This window comes from Myotis davidii, unplaced genomic scaffold (assembly GCF_000327345.1).
Source record: "Myotis davidii unplaced genomic scaffold, ASM32734v1 scaffold753, whole genome shotgun sequence".
Lineage (NCBI taxonomy): Eukaryota > Metazoa > Chordata > Mammalia > Chiroptera > Vespertilionidae > Myotis > Myotis davidii.
Genome location: NW_006286231.1, coordinates 2,425,628 through 2,441,947, shown reverse-complemented (window position 1 = coordinate 2,441,947; position 16,320 = coordinate 2,425,628). Strand labels below are relative to the sequence as shown.

The following is a 16,320-nucleotide window of genomic DNA, read 5'->3' as shown; positions in this document are numbered from 1 at the left end:
TATATAATTTTGTTGATTTCAGAGAGGAACAGACAGGGAAAGATGGAAACATCAATGCTGAAAAAGAATCACCAATGGGCTGCCTCCTGCACGCCCACTACTGGGGATTGAGCCTGCAACCCAGGCATGTGCCCTTGACCAGAATCGAACCCGGGACCCTTCAGTCTGCAGGCCGACGCTGTATCCTCCGAGCCAAACCAGCTAGGGCTTGATGCCTCTTAAGTTTCATGTTGATGGAACTTAAGAAGGGAAAGGAGGGATACAACCTACAACCCCACTCCCCACGCACAACGCCCGGGTCTGGGTCAGGCTGGCAGGTTGTTACGCGACATCCAGGGCAGGTAACACATCCTGTGACGTCACTGCCTGATGAGTGTCCCATGGTGCCAGCTGACAGGGCCCCAGGGCGAAGAGATGTGGATGGGGCACCCCGACTAGGCATGGCCTGTGGCACCCCCCCCCAAGAGCAGCTTCTCCTTTTCCTCTGCTCAACACGTGTCCCTGCGGAAGCATCACGCTTTGAGACCAACCAGAGCCACTTCCCAGCTTGTATTACACGATTTAATAACAGCATGTATTTTCTCTTTAGACCTCAGGCTTATAACTTCTTCTGTAGGAAAAAAGGTGGCCCCAGCACATGAGGGGAGCCACCTGGCCCCGGCACCAGTCAGCAGTCGGTGACAGCGACCTTCTCAGGGCGCGTGGCTCTGCGTCCTGCACAAGGACTTAGTGCTGGGCTTGGGTCATCCTCACTCCCAAGGGCATTCACCTGCACACAGCTCGTGATGTCACCGCTACACGAGGCCTCGCTGAGGAGAGATCCCTACAGACTGGGATCTTTGAGTCTCAGTAAAAGGCCCCGGGATGGTTCTCCAAGGCCAGCAGCCTCTTCGGGCTGCGGAAGCGACCTACTACTTCCAACAGGATATTTCTCAGAAAAGTAGATAACCCTGACAACGTCCCCCTCCCTTCACAGCCACACTCCCTCCTGCCTCCGCCCACACTACCAAGGGTATGTATACGCAGACCAGCCTGGAGAACACGGATGCAGGTCTCCCGTGGCACTACCATCCCCTAACGCCCTCCTCGTCACTCTAGCTCCAGGGACAAATTCTCCTGACACAGGCCCCTTTGGGTCATAGGCTTGTTCAAGACTAGAGCCTGGGTTCGGTCCCAGAGAGTCTCCCATTTAAAGGGCCGGCCCCTGTCCGTCCACATGAAGAAGCAGAGCAACCGCCCTCCCGAGCGCCATCCCTCAGCGCACAGAGAAACGCTGGTCTGGACGCCGGAAGCCTGGGCAGGACCACGGGCAGGCACTTCCCGACCTTGGCCACAGGCCAGGGCTCAGCCCCCTGGGGGAGGCCTGGGTTTTCTACGCCCGTTAACATGCCTGTGAGCGTGAAAGGTCAACGAGGCAGCCACGGTGGTGGGGCATCTCGCCTGCCCCACGGAGCAGCCGTGGCTGTGTTTTCGGGCTGAGCCTGGCTGGCTGATGGCGGGACACAGGGAGCCCGATGGGCCTCCCCAGCCAGAGACTGCGCCCAAACGGCCGCTGGGACCAGGGTGCTCTGGAGGGCGCCCGCCGGGGACACAAGGCCAGGCAGGCCGGGAAGACACCGGCTCCAGTTACCTTGTAGGCCTTCACAAACCGGACAAACACAGGGAAGAAGACAGAGGGCGGCGTCGTCTTGGGGTTTTCTCCAAAATACTTCACCACATCATCAAAGGCGTCCTGCGGAAAAGCAAACTTCCCTTCACTCCATCTGCCCAGCAACTGAACGTGACGCTCGGAGAAAGAGCTGCCGCCAAGCAGGGTGATGACGGCGTCACCACAACATGAGGAACTGTATTAAAGGGTCGCGGCATGAGGAAGGTTGAGAACCACTGGTCTATACAATCCTAATTAAGTTTAGGAAATGAGCATTGGGAGGATTGATCTTTGTTTGTTTCTTGCTGACTCACTTCTGAATGACTTGAGTGGAGGCAGAAGATAGGGACCAATATACAGAAAACTTTAACAGATGGATTGGGGAGCTCTTTCTCATTAGCCATCCACTACCTTGTTTAGGCCAACAGAAGTCTAGAGGAAAGACCCAGCCACTCAGCCTGGAGGTGTGTGATAGTGTAATTTATGTCATTTTGGGCATGAAGAGAGCAGATGGTCGTATTCTGAATTAGTTACTTCCAGGGGTATATAATAGTTTTGTGAATAGAAGGAAAAAACTCATATAATCATTAGGGCTTTGCACACCTCCCCACACACACATCCCTCCACACACACCTGCACACACACACACACACACACACACCTACTTCGACACACCTCCACACACACACCTCCACACACCTACTTCCTCACACCTCCACACACACCCACCTTCGCACACACACCTCCACATACACACCTACATACAGACATACACACACATCTCCACACACCTATACACACCTACCCACACACACATACACATATATACATCTATACACACATCTATACAACACACCTACACAAATGCACACACCCACACACACACACCTATACACCTACACACCTACACACCACCATACACACAAATATTCTGTTCCTCTCAAGAGCTTCCTAAGGCCATGGCAGAACTTAAAACCAACAGGATCTTAGAAGTCACTCAAACTTGAAATCCCCACCCGCTGCTGCACTGCTCCGTACAGGAGCCCCACATCAGGACCCTCCCTGTCTGCTTGAATCTTCCGGGACCCGAGGTGGCCAGCCTCGGACGGGAGCCATCAACCCCGTCCACCTGCGGAGCTCCCACAATGCTCTGCTCTCCCTTCTGTGACGCATGCAGTCCTCTGGCTGGTTCTCACATGTGCAGACTGCCTGCCCAGTGTGTGTAAGACTTCAAGGCCAGAGGCCTACAGAAACCCAACGCACTGGGGACACTGCTTTGTGAGCACAGCCTGACACGTGTGGGCTGACCTGAACACAGGACTCACATACCGGAAGCCTGGCAGGGGATGAGGAGAGGAAGTGGGGAGGGGGCTCTACCCAAGAGTATGAAACCCCAAATTAGAGAAGTCAACGAACAGGAACAGGAGCCCTTCCAGGTACAATATTCGAAAAGACACTCCCTCCCCAATAACCATGAGCTACATAAGAATTCTACCCTCAGCAGACAGAGGGCAATTTCCCCTAAGTCCGGGGCCAGCTCCCCCTGGTGGCCTTGAGGGACCCCACCACTTTGGGGGGTGGAGGGCGCAGTACCGACCTGCGCGATCTTGGCGTCGTCCTGCAGCTTCTTCAGCCTCCCCTCTTGGCTGAGGATGAAGTCCTTCAGCAGCGTGTTGTGGTCGTGCATGGAGTACTCCCGCTTGGTCAGGTCCATGCCCCTCTGCAGCTCCTTCACGTCCAGCAAGACGTTCTCGAGGGAGACTGAAGCAGAGAACGCAACGTTCCCGTGAACTCGGCCGGGAAGTCCAGACCACCGTGGGCTGGCTGGGGCGCCCAGCCCTCAGGGGACCCCCTGGGTCACTCAGGGGGCTCAGGCCTCATTTCCAGCTTTCAGTGCAGACACCCTTTAACATAAATAACTCCCCTAGTGCTCACTGTCCAGCACTGCATTAACATTCCTCACATGCAATAATTCATGTGTACTGTTACCCATTTCACCAACAAGGAAAAGCAGCACAGAGAGGTTACGTGCCCTGCCCTAGAGGTGGAAGGTGGCAGAGATGGAGTTCAGATAACAACCATGGACTCCCGTCCGGGGCTTTTACACACCTACTCCAGGTCTCTTACAGGAGACGATGGCCTATGGGTTGGCCTATAGAGGTTCTAAGACCTGAACACTCTGAACTCTGCATTTCTGTGGCTCTCCAGCAGAGGGCAGCATTTCACCTGTTGAACTTGTATTGACCACTTGGTCCCAAAACAGCCTTCTTTTTGTAAACAACCCTTCCCTGCTTTGAAGGCTTTATTAGTACAGAGTGGCCACCTCCCAGGGCAGGTAGCTCCAGCAGCTCCTGCAGGAGGTCCGGGCCCCAGCTCCGGCTCCCCACTGCTGATGCAGATCTGCACATGCAAGGATTACAGAACAATGCAGCTCGCTTTCCCTCTAACTACACTCATGCTGCCTTGGTCACCTTTGACTCCTCGATGCTTAGGATGGTGCCAAGTACACATAATCACACTATCACTTCTACCTGCCTCTCCGTCTCCACCGGTTCCAGCAGCATCCATCCCAGTAACAGTGCATCCCCTCATTCATTCATTCACTTGTTCATTCATTTAGTCCCATGATCCATTTGCCAGGGCAAAGGGAATTCCAAAGATAAATAACACTTAAACTCATACATACAAAGAACATTTTTATATTTGCCAGATTATTTGGGGGGGGGCAGTTAAAAACGTGAAGGGATTAAAAAGTACAAATTGCCAGTTATAAAAATAATCATGGGGATGAAAAGTAGAGCGTGGGGAATACAGTCAATAATTCTATATAATAAAAGCCTAATATGCAAATCGACCAAACGGCAGAACAACTGGTCACTATGATGCACATTGATCACCAGGGGGCAGACGCTCAACACAGGAGCTGCCCCCTGGTGGTCAGTGCACTCCCACAGGGGGAGCGCTGCTCAGCCAAAAGCGGGGCTCACAGCTGGCGAGTGCAGCAGCAGTGGCAGGAGGCTCTCCTGCCTCCATAGCAGTGCTAAGGAGCAGTGAGCCGAGTGGTAAGGAGCAGTGAGCAGGCAGGTAGTAAGGAGCGAGGGGTGCCAAACTGCGAGAGGGATGTCCGACTGCCAGCTGAGGCCCGCTACCCAGGTTTAAGCCAGCAGTTGGACATCCCCTGAGCGGTCCAGGACTGAGAGAGGGCATAGGCCAGGCTTAGGGACCCCCCTACCCCCACCACCCAGTGCATGAAATTTTGTGCACTGGGCCTCTAGTATATAATAACTGTGTATTGTGTCAGATGGGTACTAGATTTATCACAGTGATCTTTGTAAGAAATATAAATGTCTAATCATTTTGTTGTACACCTGAAATTAATAAAATATTGTATGTCATCTGTAATTGAAAAATAAAATTTTAAAAGATAAATAAAACTTGATTATGCCTATAAGTACACATGCTGCAATGGATATGCAAACTGTTACAATACCTCAAAGATTCAATTCAGCAATCTGGGGTGGGCCTCAGGAATATGATTTTGTAATAAACACCATGTTTCACAATGATAATTTGGGAATCACAACCTGTAACTAACTCTGAGATTGATTTGCATGTTGTTCCTCTTTCTAACCTAATATTCTTTCTAGAGGACCTGGTACCCTGGGCCATACACTGTCTGAGAAGACAACCTAGGTTCTAGTCCTGTTTCTGTTGCTTGTGACCCACGAGATGTTGAACAAGACATTTAACCTCTAAAAAAGTCAGCTTTCTCATCTATAACATGGGGAGATGATTGCCTAGTACAGCGGCTATCTCAGAACCACTGGTGATTAAATGAGAAAATGCGTAACTGTCATAGCAAAGTCACAACCACGAAATACTGATAATTTAACTTGTTTTCGGACTAAAGGCAAAATGTTTAGAACCGCCACACCTGAGCACATGAGCCATCACAAAATACAAGTGTTTGTTGAGGGGTAATTCTCAGACTCTCGTTCTCTTATTTCAAAAAACAGCAATAAAATAAAAAGGGCAAAAAATGGAAGAGGGAAGGTGCATAAGGCCCAGAGACCTGGGCCTTCACTGAGAGGACACTGAGAGAGGTCACCTTCATGCCCAAGTTCATTACTGCTCCCGGGAAGGAGCCACACCATGGCCCATGGGTTCCAGCTCAGGGCTGGATGCTTCCGCCGCCTCCTGAGCGAGGTTCTGAGGAGTGTCTGCTAAGCAGGGAATGGCTCCCCCAGGATGAAAGCCGCTCGGTCCCCGGGAGGAACATTAACCGCGCAAGTCAGTACCTGCAGCAGCTTTCTCCACATAATGGAGCTCGTTGTAAAATAGAGACACTTGCTGATACTTTTCCTTTACGACGTTGGATATATAGTGCAGCAGGGTTTGCTTCCGGTCTGTCGACTTCGTATCTAAAAGCTGAAAACAAAAGGGGGTAAGGGTTAGAGTGAGAGGTAGTAGGAGAGTTACCCATCGATGGCGTTCTCCCAGAGTCAGTGACGGAGCACGGGTGCCCCAACACGGACAAGCAACGTTGCTGGGAGATTCAAGCCTGGATCTGTTCCTTGAGGAGCCAGCCCGCTGACTTTAAATGACTAGAGGACGTCCTGACCAGGGGATATGCTCGACTTTAGGGATGACCCTGGCACCTAGGACTGTCCCCACAGCTGCACTCACAGGAGCTCCCCCACCCCACACCTCTCTGGCTTCAAAGCAGGAAGAAAGACTCCGGGTATAGTGCTCTCTCAGGTGAGGGCCCAGAGCCGGAGTGCGTGTGGAGCCACAGGTGTGCACAGGTTCGCCCTGCACAGCGGGGCTCCTACTCTGCAGTCTCCACATGGAATCCAGTCCTTCTCTTTGTCCCGGCCTCTCATGACCCAAATCAGACCTGCCCAACAGTCCATGACCTTCTGGGGGACAGCACTGTGACGAATGGGACGCTGGCTATCAAATAACCACCTGCCGCCCAGGCTGGGGACTCCGCCACTGCCCACCTCCTCGCATGGAGGCCACGTCGGCCCCGCACAGGCTGGGTCACGCAGCATCTCCTCTGCTCCTGCTCATATAAATCAGGAGGCTCTGAAAGCCAGGGCACCCGTTACATCCAGGAATAAGCCAAACATTTTGAGAAAGGACAGAAAAGTATAAAGAAGCAGTTTTTAAAAATTCCCCAATTCCATCCATCCTCTCTGTATCTCAACATACTTCTATTCAGGTTTTCCTACCTACTTTACTTAGGTGAAAATTATCTGTACATTCTATTTAGAGCCTGTGCTTTCTTTTCTCAACACAGAATTACCTACTTCTTTGAAAATTCTTCACAAGTCTTCCTAACAGAAGAAGAGTTCACTGTATGAACTATTGCTATAGCATCTTTAATTATTTCCCCAAATCTTGGCTCTTTATAATGTTGCTAATTATTTGCAATGATGAGTAAATACGGCATCCATCACTCAGACTCCTGAGGATGGATTCCTAGAAGTGGAAATACTAGGTCACAGGGTAGGAGTGTTTCTAAGGATCTAAGTGCCTGCTGCCAAACGCTGTTCCAGAATACGTGCACCGATTGGTCCTCTGCTAGCAGAGCATCCTCATCACAACCTCCCAGTCCACTTCCAACAGCAGACTCTCTGCTCCAGGACGGAATCTCTGCCAGCTGTTTTATGCTTCAGAGAGCTCTTGCATTGCTTTTAGTCCACTCACCAGATCTAAACTCTGAAGCTTAAATCCATAAACTGCTCCTCGTTTACTGCTGTTCATATAGTTCCCGAGGGCCAAGATGATCTGCAAACAAGAGCGAGAAGAGAGAAGCCCATCAGCCCAGCTCCCAGGCAGAGGATGGGGCTGTCGGGCCCGGCCCTCCCGTCCAGGCACCAAGGAAATGTCACTTGCCTCCAGAATTTTCTTGAGTTTTTGAGACGACTTTATAGAGACAGATGCTGCTATAACGGAGTGCAGTTGCTAGATCCAGGCAAAGGAAGGAAGGGGAGAGAAGAAAAACAAAGATGTTAAAAATGGGATACTCTAGCTGGAAACTAAGAGTGGACACAGAAGAACACAGGCCTGCCTGTAGACCTTACAGCCTCAATGCTGAGATTCTGTTTTTTCCTGAACGTGAATGTGAGTGCTCTGCTGGGTGTTCGGTAACCACGTCATTCCGTGCGAGCTCGTCCCTCAAAGCATTTGAAATGAGGAGAAATGTCAGAACTGGCCTGTCACAAAACCCATGGCCATGAGACTCAGTCACCAGCGTGTTCCAGCAGAGCGCACCCCCCTGCCCCCCTCTCGCCATGGAACACAGCTTATATTTTAAATCAATGGGGCTCCTCGGCGATGAAAACAGAACAGCAAAGGAGCAGAACCACCCTCCAGATGCTCTCGGAAGATGTCGGACGGAAGATGTCCGTACTGCTGTGATCCGTTACTAACAAAGGCTTGTTCAGAAATAGGACTGGGAAAGAACTTTCTATGACATTTATGTCTGTGATATTCAGAGCCTCCACCAGATTAACACAGAGGAGGAGGAGATGGCTGGCTCTTCTCCCTACATCACCACAGTGCCCTGTGACAAACCCCGAGCAGGACGATGCCCATGATAAATGCGATGCTTCCAACGAAGCCAATAAGCCAGTTCGCTAAAGACTGGGGGTGGTTTTTGAAATGAAAGCCACATTTTCAGCTTTGCCACCCCAGCCAGAGAGCTGGTATCTTCGGGAGGGGACTAAGGCTAAGAAAATGGTTTTTCCTTGTCCTCTGTATTGACCGGGACTTTAAAATCCAGAGGACACATTCATCCTCTAGGGAGAATGGCGATATGGAACATGTCACCATTTTCAAATTCACTTGGCATACACAAAATGAAAAAGATGGCCGAACTAACAATGGAATCTAGGAAGTCCTGGGAGGGAGTCTTTAGAGCCCATGACACGAAGCACAATTCTGAGAGAGACTTCAACCAACAGGAAGGATCCGGTGTCTCATTGGACCCCCTCCCCTGCCAGAGTTGGTCCACTCACAGGCGTGAGCATCTGGACGCTCTCGGCAAAGTTCCCGATGAAGGCCATGATGGTCATCTTCTGCAGCAGCCTCTCGATCTTGCTGAACTGCATCATGAAGCGGTCCTCGTCCGACAAGTTCTCCAGCGGCTTCCTCTCCCGCTCGTAGAGCCGAAGCACTTTCACCTCATTCTCGGTCGGCAAGAACCTCATCAAACACTCCACAAAGTCCACAGGCAGCGTCTTCAAGTCAAAGCTGAGGGCAGGTGCGGACACGTCAGTGTTGGAGAGAAGGCCCCCACCCTTTCACCCACACCTCCGTTGGGTCTGGCGCGGGAGCCACCCAGCCAGTGCGTCCCAGGTGGACGGTGAAGACGCCCCGTGGTGCTGGCTCCCGACTGTGCAGCCACCTTTGCTGGTCCTTCCTGACAACCTGGACCTCATCACATCCCACATGCAGTTTTTGAAGCTATCACTATACTCAAAGCCTCCAGAAATCAGCAGTAAATGACAGTGGGAAGAGGCAGAGGAAGGCTGAAGCATCAATGGTGAAGTCATTCAAGGACATGCATCTTAAACATGTTAAATACTGCTAATTGGGAGATTAATACTGTACACACAATTAGAGAATATCTGGTGAACTCTATAAAATATTTCAATTAAACCAATAACTGGGAATGTATTTTCTTCTTTAGAAAAAAATGCAACCAAATGCCTGTGTCATAGGGATATTTTGGCTTAAGTGTATACATCCCTTGAAGGAATACCAGATCCCTGTGGATGTATGCTCAATTTGAACAAACGAAGTATCCGCTACAACCTCTATATTGTCCTACGGACAATCTTTGTTCAGCAAAATAATGTAATTATATTTAATCACCATGGCAAACAAGGCATGTAAAAATTAAAAACCAAAGCGTGTATCAGGTTTCAACCTCAGAAATCAGAACAGACTGGAGGAATGCACTGGACTATTAGATTATGATCCTGGCTGAGGACATAAAATTGGAGATGATTTCTTGGGGGCCATTTACTGCAGAAGGAATCCCTGATCAAAATTTACGAAATGTCAATTTACAAGGATTTAGTTCCTAAAACATCTAATAACATCCTTATCATATTTGAAAGTCATCATGACCATAAGAAGAGTAGAAAGATTTTTCTAAGAGAAAAATAAATAAAACCAATGCCTTCTCTGCTGTTCAAGGATAAAAAAAAATAACTCAACTTCGTTTAAAATGTCCTGGAAGCACTAAAAGCAACAGCAATCACATTCCTATTGTTATAAATTGAAATGTGCCTCCATATCATATGTGCATCTGGCGTTGGATGGCATCATCCCACAAATGCCATCACATTCGTATTCAACAAATCTGAATAAAAATCACATACTCCAGAGAAAACTGACACTTCTTCCTTTTCTTAGCATCTGCAATACTCCACCCAACTTTCCTTCTACAGAAGCTTTGCCGTAGACCTACATGAGAGCCGACCTAGATAATTAATGTCACGATCCCGTTGTTCTTCCAAAAACGATTATAATTACTCCTTGTAACACAGCACTCCCGAGGGTAATTTCTGGTCCACCTCTTTTGTGTTAACATTTTAAGCTCTCAAGTTGCACAGATGTAACAAAGGGACTCTCTGGTGTGGGGATATCAAGAATTACTCCATCGTTTACCTTCGATCCTGCCTCACTCTTGAAATATTTCTTTCATCTACGAATTCATAACTTTCTTGTTTCACTGAAATGCAGTTTCCCAGAATGCCCTGAACTTACACATGAATGGCTTTACAAATCTCGTCGGCGGTCTTTCCAGCCTTCCTTAAAGTGATGGCAAGGTTTTTGGCCCTATTTGCTTCCAGTAACGTCACCTTGTTGGATCCCTTCTGCGTTATCTTCTGTTTGCTTGAAGAAAGATCAATGGCAGGACCTTGGGCTTTTGTCTTAAAAATTTCCTCAAATTCATCCACATTTAAATCCTGGGGTAGAGAAGATGAATGAATTAAACTTAAAAATTAAGTTAGGAAGCCACCATTTACACAGTTCGTTAAGTGTCAAAGAACTTACGTGATGCCTGTCTGAGACCATGGCCTGCTCTATTTTCTGGTTTGTGCCCGAGTGTGAGTTATGCCACATATGCAGATGTGAAAATTGAAAGTAGATGACTGGTCCCAACCAGCCACTTCAAATGCCTTTCAATAATTAGCTTGCAGGGATGCAAACACAGACTAAAACTACCCATCAAACCAGCTAGTGAGTATGATTATTAAGTCTTTGTAATTTAATAAAGAGTTTTATGCCCTTTTATAAGTTAAGGGAAGATCTTGTGTCAGATACACACACACACACACACACACACACACACTTGGCATACACTGAAGGTGCTCAAAACTATTTCATTTAACATAACTTTTTAAACAAAGTTTTAAACCCACCTTATAAAATAGTTTCCAATTTTATTCCCTGACATCACATATCCTTTTTTTTCTTTCCATCAAAGCCCTTAAAACACCAGCACTTTAATCACCAAAATGCCCAGGTTACCAACACACCCATTTTGGCTTTGCTGCACAGAGTAACCCGTAGGAAAGATACCTCCAGAATTCGCTCGTCATCAATTTCATTGAAGACTGTGCCATTGATCTGATTTGGCTTCAGGGCAACCCAGTTAAAAACTGGCATTCTGAATTTCGTCTTGATTGGCTTCTTAATTTTCACAGCTACAGAGGTCAGAGAGAACAAAATTAAGATTCCACCAAGACCCCATGACACTCCAGAGCAATCAGACAACAGTCTTTGCAGATGACATGTTAACCCTGGAGGAAGGCTGGCGGGTGGCGCCCGGGTGTTCAAACACCACACGTGGCTGCGGCCAGAGCAATCCGAGGCCGGCTGGTACACTGTGTTCAAGTCATCTATGAGCTGGGAGCTGACTTTTTAATGCGGGCAATTTGTTTGCCACATCACGGTCACAATGTTTGGACAATGCTTAAGACAAATAAATACTGGGGAGCAAAAATGATCAGTCATGCTATTAGACAGCAGAGAGGGCACCTGCTCTGGGGACTGAGATTGAAATTTCGATCCCCAGTGTAACTTCAACATCCTAAATCCTTGGTTCTAGAACAGGTATCTCTGAATGAATCTCAGAAGATGACCAGAGACTACAGATAGTGTCTCTCTGAACCACCAGGAATGTAGCATCAGGAATGTTGACTTCCAGCCAGAGTGCTGCATTCCTATGGATGATTTCAAAAATGGGGGTTATATTGGCTATTGAGTTATTTCAATGGACTCAGGGCCATGAGTGGCTGAAAACAGAAAATGTTCAAGGAGACAGAAGGGTACTTGGAACCAGGACTTGTACTGCTTTTTGAGAATGACCCCGCCCCTCCCCCTCGTGAAGAGCAAGTTCTCCCCAGGGCTCAGCTGCCTGTGACCAGAGGGATGGACGAACTCAGTCAAAACACTGAAAACCTCTGAACAGAGAGGGAGGGCTCTATCTTTGAGGGGTCAAGGGGGCAGCACCAACCCCTCTTACTTTGGGGAAATGAGCTAAAAAGGCAATCCATTAAAAATTCCATTAGTTAATTACACATCATAAAGAAGTCCTCCCAAGCCATTCAAGTTATACAGCTATTTGGGAGCTTTGCTACTTGCCATCATCAGCAAGAAAAGGAGAACTTCCGCGCAAGGGGAAAAAATGCAAAACACACCTGGGCTTTTACCTGGCTGCCTGCCTCAGTGGGAGGCAGACAGCACCTCTCATTCCTCCAGAGTTACACATGCGACATAATCCACAGCAGGATGTCATCTGTCGTTGACACAAAGGCATGCAAGGACACAGAAACACAGCTCTGCCACACCAGGCCTTCCCACTCCCAAGTGCAACACCTCAGTCCCTACTGCCCAGCAGTGCCGGGCTCCTCGCCACTCTGCATCCTTTGCCTATGCTGCCCAGGAACCTGGGACATAGGAACAGCCCTTCCTCTGGGCTGGCACTTGGGTGATGTTGAGGGGAAGGAGGAAGACGCAGGGAAGGGGCTGTGCGGGGAGCTGACCATAATCTTTGGTGAGAGGCCAGGGACGTTTGGTTCCAGCATCCCTCCACAGGCACTGTGGCCTCCGGACACTCACTACAGGTCATTCCATTGGCAGCCATCTTATTTGTTAACTTTTTAGCCAGATGAGTAATAAGCCTATAATAAGCCTGAGATCAGAAGACAAGCAATAAAGTCTTCAGGGCAGGCTGTCCTGACTCTGGGGAAGTGGTATGATCCGAGGAGGAGCTCCGTAGGTGACCATGGCATGCAGCGCTCAGGCTAAGGGGGTGGGTAGGTGCTCTAGGAGAGAGCCGGAGCCCAGGGAGGCAGCACCAGCAGCTCATCCTTGTTCTGTGGTGCTTTTTCTTTTTCCCCAGAATAAACCCAAAGTCCTTCAAGAGCTGAGGCCTTAGACCCAACTATGAAAATTAAACTAAAAGGAAAAACACTCCTTTCCTCCGGGAGAAAGGAATGTGGCACAGGATCCAGGATGTCTGCTTAAAGGACCATCATCTCTCCTCTTCAGGTTCACCTGAAACGTGTGGGCAAACCTGGGAGAACAGACAGCCAACACCGAGACTTCCCGCAGACACAAAGTCAAAATGCAATGGGTCAGTGTACGGTGGAGTGGAAAGATGGAAGGCACGGTGTGACCAACGGGAGCACAATGCAAATACTCAACACACTCAGTGAGGAGCAACCTACAGAAAAGCTTGATGGGCCCATCTTTTGTGGAAGCAGGAAGAACAAAGAAAATACAAAACACATTAGATACAGTTAGAGTCAAGCGGCTCAGCAGATGGCACACTCTTCGCATAGAATCCCAGGCTTCTTGGACACATTTCACGAGGCGGCCCAGAGCCAAAATTCATTTCCCTTCGGGCCTGCCTTGAAGACTCATTTATTTTGTTTTAAAAAATAATCCTTTTTAGAAGAGGGAAAAAAATGATTTCATTATAGTGGTCCCAAACAGCCATATTCAACTGTGCTAAGTATTCCTAAAGATAAGGAAAAATTTTTAATGAAAAATAATCAGCTGGAGTCCACACCCTCATTGTGAAGTTCCAAAGCACATTCCACCACAGAGACAACACAGGGTGCCGACTGCCCAGCGCCCTGCTGCGCTGACCTCACTAGGACATGGGAGCCAGTCAATCAATCGCAGATTTGAGGAAGTCGGCCTTATGCTTCAAATGCACATTTCCCACCACTACGATTTCCTCTACAAACTGCAAAGAAAACTTGACTGAATAAACATAGGGGACCTCCTCCTGGTCCCTGTCTCGGCCACCAAGAGCACACTTGCTCATGGCCTGTTGCAGGGACAGACCTCCTTTGGCCTGCAGATCCAGGGACCTAGTGGTCACAGGTTTCTGGCTTCCCAAGAGCTCTTGGCATATCCCAGCTCTGTGTCTGGGTCTACTGGGACATCCTGATTCTGTCTGGTGTCTTGGTTCCAGAGAGACAGCTCCTGAACACCCTGGCAAAGCATCTCACAACATGGCCCGCACCGCTAAGTGTGAACGGCCAAATTAAGGCTGAGTAATAAAAAGAGATTAAAGGCCTTGTAGAAACTGCTGGATCTCAAGTTACCAACTACGCATAAGGTTCTTACAATCCTTACATCTTGTAAAACAGAGCCTCCTGTGATTGTTTAGAGGACACAGGGCACTAAAGAGGAGTTTCTTCAATCCCACACACAGTCCTCTAAACTACGTAAGACACAAAGGGGACACCTCCCCATGGAACCAGCTCCAAAGGTGGCAGTGGGGAATCGGCTGAAGAGAGAAGCAACAGGCCAACGCATTTTAAAATTAAGCATGCTACAAAATGAACCAGCGAGGACAAGACCCGTTCAGCAGAGCCCTGGACCCACATCTCAGCCTGGTGGCTCCTGCGCTCGGCAAGGCAGCCCTGAGACCTGGCAGAGCTCAGGTGGGTGCTGGCAAAGGCTGCGTCACATGTGAGGTTTCGCCAGAGAGAAGGGAAGCCAGTCCGAAGGAGAGATACCACAGCTGGCACGTCTCACATGAGCGCGCTTAGGGGCCAAGCCGAATCCGTGAGCCCAGTGCACACGACAAGTACAGGTTTTCACATGGAAAACAGCCTGTTGATGGGGCAGGTTCCTGGGGCTGGTTGAGGCGTTTTGGTTTGTGTATATTCCAAAAGCCAAGAGTTCCACGATGACGCGCTTTCTGTTTTTGTCCTTCAGAGGCAATAAAAGCTCTAGAAGAAAGTGGTAGTTTGGGAAGACCTTGAAGGGTTAAAGTAAGTCACTGGTTTCCTGAGAACATTACTGTTTGTTACGTGGACAGTTTTATAGAAGTTGGGGTGTGGAACCAGTTTTCTGTGGGCGGCTTTCTGTCACTAGGATGAGTTAGCACCACAGACTGGCTGGGCATGCTGTGGCAGGACATGCTCAGGGATGCAGGCTGGAAAATCTTTGACAGCTGCCTGTCTTACACCCTCCACTGGGGATGTGCCCACAACCAAGGTATATGCCCTTGACTAGAATCGAACCTGGGACCCTTCAGTCTGCAGGCTGACGCTGTATCCACTGAGCCAAACCAGTTAGGGCTGCCTGTCTTCTAGAACCACCGCAGCCTTGGAAATGGGAAAATATTACAGTGGCGGCTCTTCGGCAGAAATGAGAGACCTCACCGAGGGACTGAAGTGGATGAGGAAGCGGGATCATCTGATGTCACGGGGACAGCACCGCAAAGCTCAGAGCAATGCCCCATGCCAGGAAGACACTCCAAGGCTGGGAGAACAGCTCGCAGTGTTGTAGAGAGGAGTAAACATGCATTTCGGAGTCAAAGATGAGAACTTACATCTCAAGGCATTAGAGGAACTGTCTTCCTCTGGCCCACACCCACCCTGCCTTATGGCTGGGGGGTGATGAGCAAAGCTGGGCCCGCAATACATTAAAATGATCATACACCATGACCAAGTGGGATTTACTCCAGGAATGCAAGGAGGCATTCTAATGCAGCTGTTGGCAACATTCCCCCTTAAAGTGTCACTGGACTACAGTGAATTCCGATGCCCTCTGATGCTCAGAAATGCCTGCAAGCCTACCTCAGGCAATTACACAGAAAGGCACGGTGCCCCCTTACATTGCAGACACCTTCAAGATAAAAGAGCCGCAAGCACCAGAGCAGTCTGTGTCAAAGCTTCAACTACGACAGATGTCCAGACGTGTTCGCTGAACCTGTGAAAACGCCCAGACCCCCAGAAGGTAACCTGTCTCTCTCCCTTCCCTGGAAAGTGCTAAGACGGTGCAGGATCAAGACCTCCCGCCAGGGAGAGAGGGACAAACCTACTGAGAGAGAAAGGCCTCCTGAGCGTGACCATCTCGCCGGCACCTTAGCAGGATGTTCTATCAAGAGGAGAGACATGACATTTCAAGAGACCTGGACTTTGAAAGAACAGCTTGAACCCTCGGAAGTAAGACCAATGAGTATTTCTCACATGGGTACCTGGCTGGGTTTTATTCTCTGCTCTTACCTGCTAATCCTGAGTTGAAAACCACTGTGGGTGAAGACGTCCCAGGCAGCGGGGGTGCAGAAGGAGGAAGGGGTGGTGGTAAAGGAGGAGCTGGCACAGCCTCCGAGGCAGGAC

At 49.2% G+C, this 16,320-nt stretch overlaps 1 protein-coding gene across 1 annotated transcript in view; it reads right to left on the bottom strand.

Moving 5' to 3' along the window:
* Positions 1 to 16,320, bottom strand: part of FMNL2 (formin like 2) — a 318,406-nt gene that overhangs the window by 9,020 nt on the left and 293,066 nt on the right. Inside the window, exons 15-23 of the mRNA XM_015559808.1 lie at positions 16,207 to 16,301; positions 11,252 to 11,376; positions 10,433 to 10,635; positions 8,674 to 8,908; positions 7,550 to 7,618; positions 7,361 to 7,441; positions 5,947 to 6,076; positions 3,246 to 3,409; positions 1,631 to 1,732 (exon numbers count right to left, since the gene is read on the bottom strand). Of these exons, the coding sequence (XP_015415294.1) occupies positions 1,631 to 1,732; positions 3,246 to 3,409; positions 5,947 to 6,076; positions 7,361 to 7,441; positions 7,550 to 7,618; positions 8,674 to 8,908; positions 10,433 to 10,635; positions 11,252 to 11,376; positions 16,207 to 16,301 (1,204 nt within the window). The remainder of the gene's footprint in view (positions 1 to 1,630; positions 1,733 to 3,245; positions 3,410 to 5,946; positions 6,077 to 7,360; positions 7,442 to 7,549; positions 7,619 to 8,673; positions 8,909 to 10,432; positions 10,636 to 11,251; positions 11,377 to 16,206; positions 16,302 to 16,320) is intronic.